This window comes from Tamandua tetradactyla, chromosome 24, assembly GCF_023851605.1.
Source record: "Tamandua tetradactyla isolate mTamTet1 chromosome 24, mTamTet1.pri, whole genome shotgun sequence".
Taxonomy (NCBI): domain Eukaryota; kingdom Metazoa; phylum Chordata; class Mammalia; order Pilosa; family Myrmecophagidae; genus Tamandua; species Tamandua tetradactyla.
Window position 1 is genome coordinate 36,544,362 of NC_135350.1, and position 17,578 is coordinate 36,561,939.

General features: G+C 35.2%; 1 protein-coding gene across 1 annotated transcript in view; it reads right to left on the reverse strand.

Moving 5' to 3' along the window:
- MMRN1 (multimerin 1) overlaps positions 1-17,578 on the reverse strand; it is a 90,378-nt gene that overhangs the window by 17,750 nt on the left and 55,050 nt on the right. Inside the window, exons 5-6 of the mRNA XM_077142864.1 lie at positions 4,742-4,855; positions 3,288-3,461 (exon numbers count right to left, since the gene is read on the reverse strand). Of these exons, the coding sequence (XP_076998979.1) occupies positions 3,288-3,461; positions 4,742-4,855 (288 nt within the window). The remainder of the gene's footprint in view (positions 1-3,287; positions 3,462-4,741; positions 4,856-17,578) is intronic.

The window sequence follows — 17,578 nt, forward strand, 5'->3', positions numbered from 1 at the left end:
TTTTGCCAAACTTGGTAAAAGCTGAAATAAATTTAAAAGTCTGAAAATTATGAGTAAGTGAAAATCAAAATCTTAAAAAATGGATGAAATATGAAATAATAATTAACAATGACAGCATCAAAGTACTAAGGAATGGCTAAATTAATTATATAAGATAAACTATGATTAAGAGAAATTATACTGAAACAGTATAATTGTATGCATAAATCCACAAGAAAGGTTTTAAAATATTTTTATTATCTAAATTTTGCTTGACATTTGCCATTCTCCCATTTACTCACAAGTATTTACTGAATTCATCCTATATGTCACACAGGAAATAAAATTTGGCAAATTAGATTTATATTTTAAAAAATAGAGTATGTTAGCTTCACTAGTATAAGGTGTTACTCAGTAATGAAATCATTTGTACTGCTCTTTCTAAAAGATCAGTAGTCATTTCATGTTAATTAAACTTCTCTTTAGTTTTCATGACACCAACAAGTTGATGGAATAAAATAAAATGTTTAAGGTTTGGGAATATATAATCTTTATAATTTTGGCTTTAAGATGATTTTCAAGATTGAAAAGGTAAAATAATACTTGAGCATAATTGAATTAATTAACTGTGGACAATGACAATAGGAGCTCTTCAGCAAACAAAAAGCTTTATGATCTGGAAGTTAGAATGATATTAGGTGAAAATACTTTAGATAGATAAACAGAATCTTGATCAAAGTAATTAATGAAAAAGTTAAAAGATAGAAATGAAAAATAGAAGGTTTTTTGCTCTAAAACTTCAATGGAAAAATAAATTGGAGAAAAGGAAAATCTAAAGAACTGTCTGAAAAAAAATCAGATTATTAGCTAAAACTTTTGTTTCAGAATAAAGAGCTTTTCAGGTAACATTTCTATAAGTTTTTACTGAAGAAACATCTATGCAAAATTTGATTTTGCAAAGCTACATCAGCATGTTTTATGCTAATAAACTGAAGAGGAGCATCATTTTAATTGTATTTGATTCTGATTCATATAACTCATGTATGTCTACGTTCTTAAAAAGATGGTATTGCATTTGTTGACTTAACAGATATATTTAATATCAGACACTTGCCACGTCCCTTCAGTGGCTTGAATGATGGCTTTTTGGTACATACTGACACCTCTTAAGGGGTTGGGGCATTTGATTCTGGATAGTTTCTATGCATTTCTCACCTGGGAGGTAAAGCGTGGGAGGAAGGTGAGGTGTTGCTAGGCAATCCCAGCACCTTGGGGGTGTGTTTAGGCTCTGCTGCCTTTAAGAATATTCATCAACTATAAGCCCTCTGGTTCTTTTCATTAATTATTGCATTCAGCGCACAACTGATGTCTCCTCCCGAGGAGAGAATTCTGTATTGTTGCTGAGTGTATGTTTTTTCTATATCAGTGCCAGAGCCAGAAATTTCATTAGAAGTTTCACACAAAGCAATTGGCAGGCCTAATTTTCTCAGTTGGTTTTGCAATTTTGCTAAACAAATTTCACTGAGTTGGTTACAGTCGATTATATGGCAGTTTCTATTTAACTTCTTTCTCAAGTTATCACTTCAGGAAAAAATAGTGTTCTCTCATGCTTGCCATTGACAAGTGCTGGCTATGGGGGATGTGCTGGATATATAAAACAAGGTCCTTCTTTCAGTAGCTGAATGGCCCAGATTAATTACTTGATAAAAATATCATGGTTACTATTGAGCTATGAAAGTGTCTGTACAGGTAAAAGATATGGCAAGGCTCCACCTATTTATTTTCTTTATCTGTAAGCCACTATAGATAAAAGATAACTTGTGAATCATGGGAATGAGACCTGTACAGTGAGACTATTTTTAGGAATAAGAGCAAAATGAAAGAGACTGAAACCTGGAAACATTCAATAACCCCTATGAATTGTGACACCCCTAAGTAACCAAACTACTTCCCTGACCATCCATCTACCTGAAACCCCTTTATATGGTTAACTCTTCCTGATCCATAGGTTATCAGTCACAATGCTTTTTCTTTTAGAAAAAAAAAAACTTTCTTCTTAGAAGCTTTCCCTGATCCTTTTAAATTGTATTGGTTGCCTCTCCTACATGGTCTCATTTTGCTCTGTTTATAACCCTGTCATAGCAATTACTCACTACACACAAATCCTGTAGTAAGCAGAATAATGCAGATGTCTACACCCTAATCCCCTGGAACTCTCACTTTACTTGGCAACAGGGACTTGCAGGTGTGATTAAGGTTAGGTTCCCCGAGATGAGAAGATTATCCTAAATTATTCTGGTGGACCTTCTCTAATCACAGGCATCCTTAAAAGTGGAGGAGGGGGTGGGCCACTTTTAAGAGCGGGGTTCAGCAGGCAGAGTTCTCGTCTGCCATGCAGGAGACCCAAGCTGGATTCCCGGTGCCTGGCCACACAAAAATAAAAAATGGAGGAGGAAGGTAGAAGGCTGGGTGGGAGAGATGCTGTGAAGACTCAACATGCTGTTGCTGGCTTTGAAGATGGAGAAAGGGGATCATGAGCCTAGGAATGAGGTAACTAATAGAAACTGAGAATGGTCTTCAGCTAATATCCAGCAAGAAAATGAAGATCTGTTCTTACAGCTGCAAGAAATTGAATTCCACCCAGAGTGCAAATAAGCAGGAGTTTCTTCCCTAGATTCTCCAGAAATGAGCATAGCCTGCTGACATCTTGACTTTAGCTCAGTAAGATCTGTACTCAGAGAACTGTAAGATAACAAATTTGCATTGTTTTAAAAGCTCAAAACTCAGGCAAAGGCTAATCACATTCATAAAGAAATTATTTTTCTGATTTGAAACACTTTGTGGTCTATTTTACTGATTGTACTCCATGAGCTAGATAATTTCTGCAGTAATAAGCATCTTAGTTTCATTCTAAATATGTCCATCAACATTATTGAGAAAAGCCATACATCTGCCTGCCTTGATAAGTCAGTCCTTTACCTTATTACCATTTTGAACTGTATATCACAATGCAGGTAAATTATGGTATGGCTCATATTATCTGTAAATAAACATTAGGCTGCAACTAGGTACATAATGTCATGCAACTAGAGGAAATATTGAGTTAAAGCTTCTACTATATGGTATAAAATACATATTTTTTTTTAATAATTGGGAAAATAGTGACCTTCAAATATCTCATTCAAAAAATATCTGACAGACTTCCATGCCATCTGATCTCAAAGAAAGATCCCAAAGTGATGTGAGAAAAGATGAATGAATCATTGACTTTTCGCTTCATCTTAATGAATAATTAATTTTATTTTTACCTTTTAGAAAAGATTGAAATTCCCTGCCTTTATCTTCACTGATTTTCCCTTCTAGGGAGGAGTATGTGTTCCTTATATCATTCACAGCCAAAGAAATATTATCAACCTTCTTTTGGAGCAGAGTCAATTTCATTGCCTGATGGCTCATCTGGTCAGTCATTTTTTGCGTCACAGCTGTATGTACAAGGAGAGAAAACTTGAAGCATTATAAAAACAGATTTTAAAATCACTCCAGTTTCATGAGCAGGTTAAAAGTAATTCAAATAAACCACGTTTGCTATAATATAGCTGAAAATTTTGCCTATATTCACTTAACAAATGACAACCTGAATGTTAGACTATTGAAGGATATAAATTTGTAGAAAGCATTATAATAACTTATATTTCTAAAGTACTTTAATTTTGCCTACCAATTTCACAGTCTTCTTTTTTTATAGCTTATTTAAATCTCAAAGGTAGAGATTATTGAAGAAAATAAAGTTCAGAAAATTTAAGCACCTTGCTTGAGGTGACAGAGCTAATGGCTTGTTTTCTGGTTCCAAATCCAATACTCCAGCATTAAATATGCATGGCTGTATATATGTGTGCAGTTGTATCTACACTCTGAGAATTTGATTCTTTTTTTGAGGTATTTTCAATGCACAATGAAAAGATTCAGAATTCAGTTGGAATTTCTTCTATAGCAACGTTATTCATATCCCTTGAACATCAACTTCAATAATTCAAAGAGGAATTGATGGCATTTTATAAAGACACTCAATTTCAATCAATTAAACAAAAGGAAGTACATTTTCCAAGGTATACTCAGGTATTCCTTCAAAAGATCCCTTTAAGTCACAATTCTCAATTTGAGTGCTTGTTTTGTATGACCAGAACTGTGCCAAGCACACTGAAATGGAACTGTTCAAAATAACCAAACTTATGCTTCTAAGGGCTAAATTTGAGCCTTAAAAGAAGTTGTCAAAGCATTATAAGAGAGACCAAAAATATGTGACATGCCAAATTTGCATCGACACAAGATTCTGATTGGTTCTTAGTCCCAATTCTTTTTTCCCCAGTCACTGCTCAACACCACTTAGCCATCTCTTATTCACGAATGGAAGGATGCCTTCTTGGCTCCCTAAGTGTGGTCAAAGACACTTCTTGCATGTCAACATTTTTCCATCATTGCACTCTCCAGAGGACAGAAATTTTGTTATATTTTAGAAACCTGTGATTTTCTTGCAACCAGCATCAACATTTTAATTTTCCTTCTGTACTCTCCACAGTGCTTCAGTAATCATCCATGGTCCTTTCAGTTTAGGAAACTACAGCTCACCCAGCACCAACATAAAGGGATTGAGAGTATGTGTCACCATCAAACATTTGACGGCCAAGGGATTTTTTTGTGTGAAAGTTATAATAATAGTGCTGGCAATAATTGGGGTGAGATGATAGTCATTACAATCTCTGACCTGGGTCTCCACAGTCTTGCGGCTGCTGTTGATGCTTCTGCTTGACAGTCCCATTTTCAACAGCTGCGTGACTCTCTGCCTGGTTGCTGTGTATCAATTGCTGCTGTTCCTGGGCTAGACCAAAACAAAAAGAGGAGAGTGTTGAGCATTGGGACAGCCTTATTTTTCCAGTCCTGCATAATGAAGTGGCTGGCATTCATCTTCCCGTGTGCTGAAGCCTGATGGTCTGCGAGGATTGCAGAGTAAGCTGCTCCACCACTGTTTGCAGGGCAGTGTGATCCACCCTTGGAATCTGAATGCAGGTCTCTGGATAAAATAAAATATTGGGGTCTCCTTTACATGAAAATGGATGGCAGTTTAGGGAAGCTAAGGAAACTAACCAACGTAATCTGTCTGCTTAATTGAGACTTTAAAATCATCTGTGTTAAAAGCTAGAGCAGCTTTATAAGTGGGCTGCCATAAGGCTGCTTGCCTAACAATATGATTTTCAACTGGTGTCTACCTGGCAATAAGAGAGAGCTACAGGTTCTTTACCCAAAGAATATCTGTTTAATGAATAGTGCCATTTACCTGGATTGTTCCCAGATTTTTAAGAAATATATAGGCTCAAAATGAACTAAAACTAAAGGTAAATTTTTACAGGGTACCTCATAAGGAGACCAACCCATAAAGAAATGGAAATTCTAGGAAATAGAAGTTATTATAAAATAAATCTACTCTGTTAAAGAATTGCTTTCCCACGACTCAAGCAATATTTTAAACAGCAATATAATTTTTCTTTGGAGAAAACTATTTAGAGGGAGGATTAATTAAAAATATTGAACACATCAAGTAATTTATGTCTGTAATTTACAGACTTCTAGTAAACTAATTTATTCATTGAAGTCTGCATATCAGACATGAGAAAACAAGTGTGGTGTCTGGCTGTGCTTCTTCCCATGTGAAATCATGTACCAATGAAACTCTGCACCTCTGGCACATGTTAATTATGCTCCCCGAGGCATATGTGGTGGTGACAATAATACTAAAGCATCTCTACTCCATAAAAGTTAATATATTTTGCTCTAATATGGGTTAGTCTCTATTGTTATATTGAATTTTATATGGCTTTTCTTCAGGGCACTGAGCTAAATTAATGAATTTCCATTCATGTCCAAGGTTTTTATTTTTGAGTGTGCCTCTGTTTTGTTCTACTGTCTGATAGAATGTCATGTATAATTGTTGCTTTATTTGGTGGAAGAAATAATCTGCAGCTGGGGGAGAAGTGTATTTAGTAGGGACTAGGGAAAAGTGTTAATCTTCTGGTGAGTCTTAGCAACAATGTTCTTACGCCTTAATTTAAACTAATTCATACATATAGCTATTAAATAATTGCATAAAATTTTCTATTTATCATCATAAATTTTTCAAATTTATCATCTAAGTTTCCTGCTTAGTTGATAGGGCAAATCATTTTCTGGCAGCTTAAACATAGGTCTATTCAAGAAGGTAAACAGAGAGTAAACTGGTGTTTCTCAAACTGGTGTGCCTAATTCAGCAATATAAGCATCACCGGGGGATTCTTAGAAATGCAGTTTTAGCACCCCAACCAAGACCTAGTCATTTTAGGAACTCAGGGTAGGAGAGCAGCAATCTGTTTTTTATCACGCCCTCCAAATTGATTCTGATGCACACTGAATTTTAAGAACCACAGCAATAAATGTCCAAAATAAATCTTCCTTAATAATTTCCTACCTCACTACTTCCCCTATTCCTCTTATAAGTGGAAGAGTGTTCAAGTTACAGATATATAAATATTTAAAGCAGAAGGACAAAGTGGGTTTAAAGTATGAACCAATGATCCTTTCATTTTCTTACTGCTCAACTTTTTCAGCTGGAACATGCTAAAAAAAAAGTCAGTTCCTTTAAAGGCAGGACCATAACTGGATAAGGGTCAGGGATAATTTGTTAGGAAGCAATGCATAATTATAGGAAAAACAGAGCCACACTATTTCATTACTATACAAATTTCCTTTTTGTCATTAGCTTCTAAAATGCGTCATGTATTTTTTTTACATTCCTTTAGAATGATATTTTTTTCACCAGCGATGGAAATTAGAAGCACCTGTAAAGCTTTGACAAACATGTGCATACTCCTTCCGTTCCCCATTGGAAGATTCTGATACCGTAGATCAGTTTTGAGGATTTGGGCATTTGTGCATTTTTAAAAAGACTACTCAGGTGATTTTGATACATGGCCCCAGTTAAGAGCCACCGGTTTAGAACAGCATAAAACTGTCTAATTCTAAAAAGTCAACCCATTGTTCTAAAGCAGAAAATGCCGGATATTTTCATATTAAAATTGAAGTCCAGTAACCAGTCTTCAAACATTTTAAAAACCACATGCCTGTTGATAAGATAAACAAAACTCCAGCAAATGAAAACCTTGAGTCTCTTACCATTCCACAGAGAAATGGAGATTACAAAGAGTAAGCAAAGTGGGGTGGAAGGTACTCTCCATAGCTTCCTGGATTCCTTATATAGATATTGCCATTCCATCTTGTCCCAACACAAGATGCCTAAGAAAGTGCTGCTAAGCATGGAAGCATATGAAGAATGCCATCTTCCCAGCACTCAAGTCTAGAGCCCACTGATAATCTCATGGTCCCTAATGATAAGCTTTGAATCTCTCAGAAATAAAATCCCCTTTCCACTCGAAAGCTAGGCTGTAACATCCCCATCTAACAATAGTCCACATACCCCAACTCCATGACTGTATTTAATCAGTAGGGAGCAAAACATCCGACCAACTGTAAAATATTGTAATTCAGCTATACCTGCTGGCAAATATAAAATAGTAAAATGAAAAACTGATGAAATTAATGTTATAAAAATTATGGTAGAAACTTACTCTAAGTTAATTGTAAGATATATCATAAAGTATATATTTTATAGGATATAGAATGAATGGAATTCCTGCTATTGCAATGTCTAAGAACTTTTCAGAACACCAGTTTGTTGGGTCCACGTTGTGACAGATGGGATGATTGTACTGCACAGGCTTTATGAAGCATTCAGTGTTTTAGCAGAATCATCAATTTACTGCTGCCTATGATTTATATAGATGCTAGCGCTTCAGAATCATTTGGTATTTACTTTGGTTTGTAAGTGCATGTTAATTTTTCTAAGTGCATGGTTTTTTTTTTTTTTTTTTTTTTTTTTAAAGGAAAGACAGAGAGAAGGAAGGAAGGATAGAAGGAAGGAAAGAAGGAAGAAAGGGAAACATTTTTAAACATTTTCTTGTTTTATTGTATTCTGTTTCTCCGTTTTTGTTACATGGGCTGGGGCCGGGAATCGAACCGAGGTCCTCTGGCATAGCAGGCAAGCACTTTGCCCGCTGAGCCACCGCGGCCCGCCCAGTGCATGGTTTTTGATAATTACAATTGAGTAGCATGCTAAATTATTAAAAACACTGAAAAAGAGACAAAAGCTTAAACAAATTGTAAGCATTTTTTTCAGATATCATAAATAAGAATTTTTTGAAACTGAGAAAAAACTTAGACATTTTATTAATAACAAACTTAGACATGGATTATCTGATGGTACTGTAGAAAACTAAATTAATCTGCAACATCTTATAATATTATCTAAGCAATAAAAAAAATAAAACAAATTTGTTTTGCTAGAATTAAAATCAACTTGAATTTCAATATAAATCAATGGATTATAATTTCAAATATGTAAATGTTTGTTGCAAATAATGATCCAAAGTTGTATAATTTAAAATCAAAATTACTAATTCATTTTTCATCATAATGGCATTTGCATTCTGTTATCTGTTAAAGTTCATAGTAAACATAAAAATTTTGCAATCATCCAGAGGAAAATAGTAGAGTGTCATAAAATCAGTTTCACAAAATAAACATTAGTAATAATACAATTTTTCAAGTAAAGCAAAGATTTTGAAATAATAAAACTTTCAAAAATATTTTATCAAAAAGTGTTAATAAGGGAGTCATGGGAAGATGAAGTAGGGAGCTCCAGGAACAGTCCATTCACCAGAATAACTGTTAAACAAAAAAGAACTGCCTAAAACAACTACTTTGAAAGTCCAGAGGCCAGAAGAACACTGTACATCATCCAGGGAAGAGCAGTAAGAAGAGGCTAATAAATTACGGTAAAGAACAATAAATTGCTCTCTCCACTTGGTGGCAACTGGTGCCCATTCCCCGGTCCACAGCAGGCCACAACGGGTTCAAAGCCCTGGCTAACTCACAGAGGAGAGAAAGAGATATAAAAATCCTTTCAGCCAAGACCAGGAATAGACATGACCAATCACTGATCATGGCTTTGGATTAGGAACTTTGGATTACTGGGGGCCCGAAACTGAGGACGACTCTGTTTCAACCCTCCCCAGACAAAGGCAATGGCAACCGTTGTTTCAACCCATCACAGACAAAGGACTTGGCAGTGGCAGACTGCAGAGCAGACTTAAAGACACCAAGTTTCCTCAGGGCTGTGGAGGAGAGTTAGATGAATGGCTGCCTTTGCAGGGCAGGCCAAGAAACCTCAGCTTTGAGGAGCCAAGGAAGAAGCTCTTGGAACCCTTCCTGAACACCTCTCCAGTGTACTTTGGACCCTTTGGGGGCCTATGGCCTTATTTCAGTTGGGAAAGACTGACTTAGAAAAGTTTCCAACATGCCCCTCCTCATAAAATTTGCATTCCATGCAAAAGCAGCTTGAGACAATAAAAGGAAAGTAAGAAACTAGAGAAGCAGATAATTTGGGGGCAAAGACTTTCAGGCTTCAAATACCTGGGAGAGGGAGGTGTGTATCCTGGGAAACAGAGGGGACAACCAAACTCCTGTAAATATGGGAACTCCAAAACAATAAGCAAAAGTCCTAGATAACACATAGGCCCAGACAGACAGGGTAAACCTGGGACAGTCCTTCCTGATAGAAGGATTGAAACTCAAAAATACCTTTGTTTTAGCACCAGCTGGTTATAAATTCAAGAAACAGACATTTCAGGGAATAAATCCCAGAATGAGCATTTTAAAATATTAAAATGTACAGTATGCAATAAAGGCGTACAAGACAAACAAAGTAACAGACAATAATGCCTATCCAATGGAAGAGGACAAAAATCCAGAAAACACCAATGAAAAAGAACAGAATGTGAACATACTAAACAAAGTCTTTAAAAAATGATATTAAAAATGCCTCAGGACACAATATTGTAAGTACAGTGAAAAAAGCTGAGCATGAATATGGTTGAAAGAGGAAGGATGGGGGCCTGTATGACAACAGGAAAGATAGAGGATAAAAACTGGAACTGTATAAAGTGGCAAAAACATAAAGTGGACAATGATGGTGATTAAATGTAAAAATACAAGAAAGATTTTACTTGAGGGAGAAAAATTGAATGTCAGCATTGCAAGGTGTTAAAAATGAGATGGTATATGGAGAAAATACAATTAACACAAACTGGGATCTATGGTTAACAGCAGTGTTCTTTCATTATCTGCAACAAAAGAAATATACTAAAGCTAAATGTCAATGAGAGAGGGATATATGGGGGGATGATACCTGTTCTTTTTTTTTTTTCTCTTTTTACCTTTTCTTTTCTCCTCTTCTTTTTTCTTTGTGGAAGAAATGGAAATGTTCTCATATACATTGTGGTGATGAAGGCATAACTGTGATTATACTGGGAACCATTGATTGTACATTTAGAATGGATTGTATGATGTGTGAATAAAACTGTTTTAAAAATAAACAGAAGAATATAAGTGCTGGAGAAGATGTGGAGAGAGAAATAAACTATTTACTTTTTATAATGAAGTAAAATAGTGCAGTCCCCTGGAGGGCAGTGTGGTGGTTCTACAGGAGGCTAAGTATAGGATTGCCACATGACCCTGCAAATCTGTTATTAGACAGAAAGACAGGAAGAAATGAAATCAGGTGCATGAACAGGCATTGCATACTGGTGTTTATAGCAGCATTCTTCATCATTTGCAATGGATGGGAGTGGCCTAAGAGTAAATCAACAGATGAACAGAAGGGTGAACCTTGGTGTTTCATTGGATGAACAACGGAACATTGAGCTGCTGCAGAAAGGAATGAAGTTGTGAGGCATGCAACTAGGCGAACGAACCTTGGGGACATTATGTTGAGTTAAATAGCCAGGAACAAAAGGACAAATAATATATGGTCTCACTATTTTAAACAAACTATAATGAGCAAACTCTGAGAACTGAATTTGAAAGCATAGACTATCTAAGAATAGAAAGTGGGCAGACATGGATAGAAAGTAGGCAGAGATTGGGCAATTGATAATTAAAGAGTACAGAATATTAAACTAATATTTATTTAATCTCAGTTTAAAGGTTCCTAGATTGTAAGCTCTTAAAGCAGTCATATCTACTCCTGAGTGTTTGTTTGGAAGCGCATGGGCTGGAAAATGAACCCTATTCTTCAGTTTTAATTGTTATTTCTAAATTCTGAGATGCTATGTTCTCTGTGTATAACCTGGTAGTTCCCTGGAACACTGAGTATCTGTGCAATATCTGAGATTTAGAGTTGGAGTTCTGCAGCACAGAATGTTAAGCATTACTCCATACAGCAACCGTTAAAGGAGCTGAAAAACAGATCAGACTTTGCTTAGAGCTATGGATGAAATGAACTGGGTTAGGACTAAGGTAAACCAGAATGCAAGTAAAAGGTAATAATACTGACTGTATTTTAAAGCTTCAAGTTCTATGTGAGACCAAAGCAAGGGATGTTTATTGGTCAAAAATTTAAATTTTCTGTAACATACTATCTAATTTAACTGATCTGTTCAGTTTATTTAGACAACCTAATCACATGGAACCTGGAATAGGGAGTGAGATCTTGTAATTCTGTATAGGTTAATGTAATACCTGGATATATTCCAGAGTATTGTAGGCAGAAAATAAAAAAGCATTTGCAAAGTCCCCCTGAGGTACTGGGCAAAATGCAAAACTATCAAATTTCCCCAACTGGGGGATTTCTGATATTCTTTCAGGCATTAAGGACACCTAATTTAATAATCCAAGCCCTTGATCTTAGGTCTTATAAAACTTAATTTCTGCAATGGCGAAGCTAAGCCTGCTTGCAATTATGCCTACGACTCACCTCCAGAGAGCCTCTCTTATTGCTTATATTTGGCCTCTCTCTTTAAGCCAACTTTACAAATAAACTCACTTCCCTCCCCCTTATGTGGGACATGACTGCCAGGGGTGTAAGTCTCTCTGGCAACATAGGGACATGATTCTCAGAGACGAGCCTGACCTTCAATCATGGACTTGAGAATGGCTTCTTGATCAGAAGGGGGAAAGAAATCAACAAAATAAAGTTTCAGGGCTAAAAGATTTCAAAAGAGTCAAAAGGTCATTCTAGAGGTTACTCCAAGTCTCTATAAAAAACTTTGTAAGTTTATTTTTTTCAGATACATAAAGCCTCCGGATTGATGCTATGCCAGATAAGCCCTGAAATCCAGAGGTACAGTCTCTTCAAGAACATCAACCAGAGTCATACCTCTAATCCATAAGTGCAATGCCCCTTTCCAGCATGAAGAAGTTAAAATGAACATTGCCCAGATATCCCTGAAGATTGAGCAAAAGATCAAATGAGAAGAAGGAGATGTAACGGAGAAATTAGGATTTAACAAATGACTGTGACCACTGACTAGTCACTATAAAGAAATTTCTTTTTAGTGTCTTATATTTTAGAATAGCAGGGGGAAATACTTGAAGTTGTTGAACTGTAATCCAACAGCACTTATCTTTGATAATGATTGTATAACTATATGGCAAAAAAAGTTTCCCTGATTGTATGGATCTACTTCTGGATGGTTTGTTCTGTTCCATTGATCTACGTATGTATCTCTGACAACACTACACTGCCTTAGCTAACCTATTTCTACTGTAAGTCCTAAAATTGGGGTAGAGTGCTATACTAGAGAACAGTAAGGGAGGGGGGCAGGTAAGGGGTATGGGATGTTTGCAGTTTTCTTTTTATGGAGTTATGCAAATGTTCGAAAATAATCCTGGTGATGAATGCACAGCTATGTGATGATACTGTAATTCACTGTTTGTATATTTTGGATAGATTGCATAATATATATGGATAGCTCAATAAAATTACATTAAAAACACTCAAGGAAAAAAAAAGAAACAAATGCCCAAGTAGATGAAGGAAAATACAGAGAAGAAACTGAAAAACAGTGGATGAGCAACATAAAAATCTTAGTCAAGAAATAGAAAATTTAAAAAGGAACCAAAGAGAATTACTGGAATTTTATAAGACAAGAATAAGTGAAATGAAAAATTCGTAGGAGGGTTTCAAGAACAGATTGGAGCTGGCAGAAGAAACAATCAATGAGCTCAAAGACAAGACACTTGAAATGAGTCAGGCTGATAAGAAGAAAGAAAAAATAAAGAATTATAAAAAGCAAAACTAGACTAAAACACCTCTGGGACAAGTAAGGGAAAACTGGGAAAAAGGGTCTGAAAGAATATTCACTGAAATAATACAGATAATTTCCCAAACTTAGCAAAAGACATGAGGATGTACATATAAGTCCTGAGAACACCAGACAGGATAAACATGAAGACAAATATACTCCGTTGTATTTTGTACATTGGTCACAGTATCAAATGCAAAGGACAAAAGAGAGTTCTGAAAGCTGCAAGAGGAAAGCAAAGTATTATGTACAAGGGAGTACCAATTAGATTGAGCTCCAATTTCTCATTAGAAACCATTGAGGCAAGAAGGCAGTGGGCTGAAATACTTAATGTTCTGAATGAAAACAACTGTCAACCAAAGAATTTTATATCCAATAAGACTTTCTTTCAAAAATAAGAAAGAGAATAAGATATTCTCAGATAAATAAATACTGAGGGAGTTCATTGCCACAATACCCGCCCTACAAGCAAATGCTAAAGGAGATTCTTTCAAACTCAAAGGGCACTAGACAGTGCTGCAAAGAGGTATGAAGAAATAAAGACCTGGGGTAAAGGTGACAATTTAGATAATTATAAATGCTAGTATTATTGTAGTTTATTGTTTAGAATGGGACTCCACTTCTTACTTAATTTAGGTGCTAAAGTACAAATGCATAAAAAGTAATGTTGTATCTAGGTTTGGGGCATATGATGTAAAGAGGCATAAGTGGTAACAAGTCCCCCACCCCTCAAAAAAGGTGGGGAGCCAGAAGGGCATAGGAAAATTATATGTGCTTGCTATTGAAGTTAATTTGGTATCAAACCAAATATTATTATTATATATTTAGGATGTTACATTTTAACTCCATTGTAACCACAAGAGAAATATGAAAAATATAACCAGATGGAAAAGAGAAGACACTCAATATGGTAAAATCCCTGGTATCAAATAATTGTAAAAGTAGGCACTAATGGAAGAATTAAAGGACAAAAAGGTATGACCCCAAAGGCTAATTAGCAAAACTGCAGAAGACAGTCCTGCATTATCATATCAATAGTGACCTTAAATGTAAATGGATTAACTCATCAATCAAAAGACAAAGATTGGGAAAATGAATATAAAAATTTGACTCAACTATTTGCAAGAAACTTGCCTTACATTCAAAGATATAAGTGGTTTGAAAGTGAAATGATGGAAAAAATACACGACGCAATTAGTAACCAAGAGAGCTGATGTGTATACTAATATTAGATAAAATAGAAATGATTGTGAGGGACAAAGCTGATCATCATATACTGATAAAAAGGTCAATTCAACATTATAAATAAATAAATATATATATATATATACACATACCTAACAGCAGAGTTCCAAAATATATTAAGCAAAAACTTAGAGATTTGAAGGGAGAAATTGATTGTTCTACCCTAATAATAGGGATAACAGTTCACCACTTACAATAACAAATGGAAAATCTATCTGAAGATCAATAAAGAAATACAAGACTTGAAGTATACTCTAAACTCACTAGACCCAATAGACATATATAGAAAACTTTACCAAATAAAACAGAATACACATTCTTCTTGAGTACACATGAATCATTCTCCAAGACAGATTGTATGTTAGGTAACACAACAACATTAAAAAATACTGAAATCATATAGTATATATTCTCTGTCCACAATGGAACAAAGTTAGAAATAAAAAACAGTTGAAGAAATGGAAAATTCACAAATATTCGGAAATTAAATAATAAACTCTTAGATAACCAATGGGAGGAAATCAGAAGTGAAATTTAAAAATAACTTGAGGCAAATGAAAATGAAAATACAACATATGGAAACTTATGGGATGCTGTGAAAGCAGTGCAGAAAGGGAAATCTTCAGCTCTAATTGCATATGTTAAAGAAGAATGACCTCAAATCAGACATCTAGCCTCAAAACTGGAAGAACTAGAAAAAAGAAAAGCAAACTGAACCTAAAGCAACAAGAAGGAAAAACATAATGAAGATTAGCACAGAGATAAATGAAATAGAAAACAACAACAACAAAATTAGAAACAACAAAATGAAAATTGGGTCTCTGGAAAGTTCAATAAAATTGACAAACCTTTAATGAGACTGACAAAGAAAAAAGGGGAGAAGATACAAATAATGAAAATTAGAAGTGAAAATGGGCGCATTACTACAGACCACACTGAAATGAAAATGACTGCGAGAGGATACTTTGAACAATCTACACCAGTAAATTAGACAACCAAGATGAAATGGACAGATTCCTAGAAACACACAAACAATCCACATTGACCAAAGAAGCAACAGAAGATCTCAACAAACCGATTATTAGTAAATAAATTGAATCAGTAATCAAAACCCTCCCAACAAAGAAAAGCCTAGAACCAGATGGTTTTACATGGTCATCTCAATTGATGCAGAAAAGTCTTATGAAAAATCTGGCACTCCTTTTGATAAAAAACAAACATACTAAAAAAAACTTAGAAAAGTAGAACTAGAAGGAAACTTCTTCCGCATGATAAAAGGCATACATGAAAAAGTCACAGCTAGTATCATACTTAATGGTGAGAGACTGAAAGCCTTCCCTATCAGAATACCCACTGCCTCCACAGTTATTCAGTATTGTATTGGAAGTTTTACCAGAGCAATGAGGCAAGGAGAAGAACATGGCATTCAACATGGAAAGGAAGAAGTACAATTTTTCCTGTTTGCAAATGACATGATCTTATATACAGAAAGTCTCGAAAAAGAAAAAAAAAAAAACACAGCAAAGCTACTCGAATTAATAAATGATTCAGCAAAGCGGCAGGGTATAAAATTAACATGTAAAAATCAATAGTTTCTCTATACTACTATAGTGGTTTGGAACTGTATGTGCTGCAGAAAAATATGTTCTTAAATCTAATCCATTCCTTGGGTATGAAGCTATTGTAAATAGCACCTTTTGATAACGTTATTTCAGTTAAAGTCTGGCCCATTTCAATGAGGATGGGTCTTAATCCTATTACTGGAGCCCTTTTTAAGAGAATGAAATTCAGCCAAAGAGAGAGAAACCCACAGTACGTAAGAAACTGAAACAGAATCAGAAAGAGAAGGAAGATACCAGGAGTTGCCGTCATGTGCCTTGTCCTGGGACAGAATGCCACAGTCTTTGTGGAGAAAGCATTCCCTTGATGATGCCTTGATTTGGACTTTCTTCTAGCTCAAAGCTATAAGTAGACAAATTCCCACTGTTTAAATCTACATTTCATGGTATTTATTTAAGCAGCCTAGGAAACTAAAACAACTAGTAATGAAGAATCTGAAAAAAAATCAAGAAAAAATTTCCATTTACCCTAGCAACTAAAAACAATTGAATATCTCGTAATTAATTTAACCAAGGATGTAAATTTGTACACAGAAAACTACAAAATCAAAGGACTAAATAAAGCAGAGGATATTTCTTGTTTATGGATTGGAAGGCCAAATATAATAAGCTGCCAATTTTACCCAGCAATTTACAGATTCAATGCAATCCCAAACAAATTCCAACAGCCTTCTTTTCAAAAATGGAAAAGCCAATCATCAAATTTAGGAAGGGAAAGGGACCACAAATCACTTAAAGCCATCTTGAAAAAGAACAAAGTTTGAGGACTCATGTTTTCCAATATTAAAACTTATTGAAAAGCTACAGCAATACAAACAGCATGGTATTGGCACAAGGACAAATAAACCAATGGAATTAAATTGAGAGCTCAGAAACCAGTCCTGCTGACTTTTGAAAAGTGTGCCAAGTCTACTTATTTTATCACATGAGTGCAAAATGTTAATAATAGGGAAAACTGCATTTGTGAAGAGGGGTATATGGGAACTCCATATTTTCTGTATTATTTTTTGTAAACACACAACTTCTCTAACAAAAAAATCTAATTTGCTATTGACCTCATGGTAAAAAAAAATATCAGATGAATATCATTTCTGCAATCTGGAAAGACTGTATTGTATAGACTGTATATATAAACAAGGAACTAGAAAGTGCCGGACTATAGAAAAATCATTAGACCAGAAATACAAACTAAAAACATAAGAAAACAGCCTTAAAACAGGGTGGGCCACGGTGGTTCACTGGCAGAGTTCTTGCCTGCCATGCCGGAGATCCAGGTTTGATTCCCGGTGCCTGCCCATGAAAACAAACAAACAAACAAACAAACCTTAAAACCAGTGACTATTGGGAGAGAAGGAAGAAAGCTGTGAAAAAGAATGAAATTGAAAGCAAAAAAAAATATGTAGAAAAGTAAAATGAAAGTCTTTAGTTTTCTTGTGCTCGCGTCATTGGTTCACTTCTAATTATGTGGAAACATAAAACATATGAAATATGAATATTACACTCATTCCA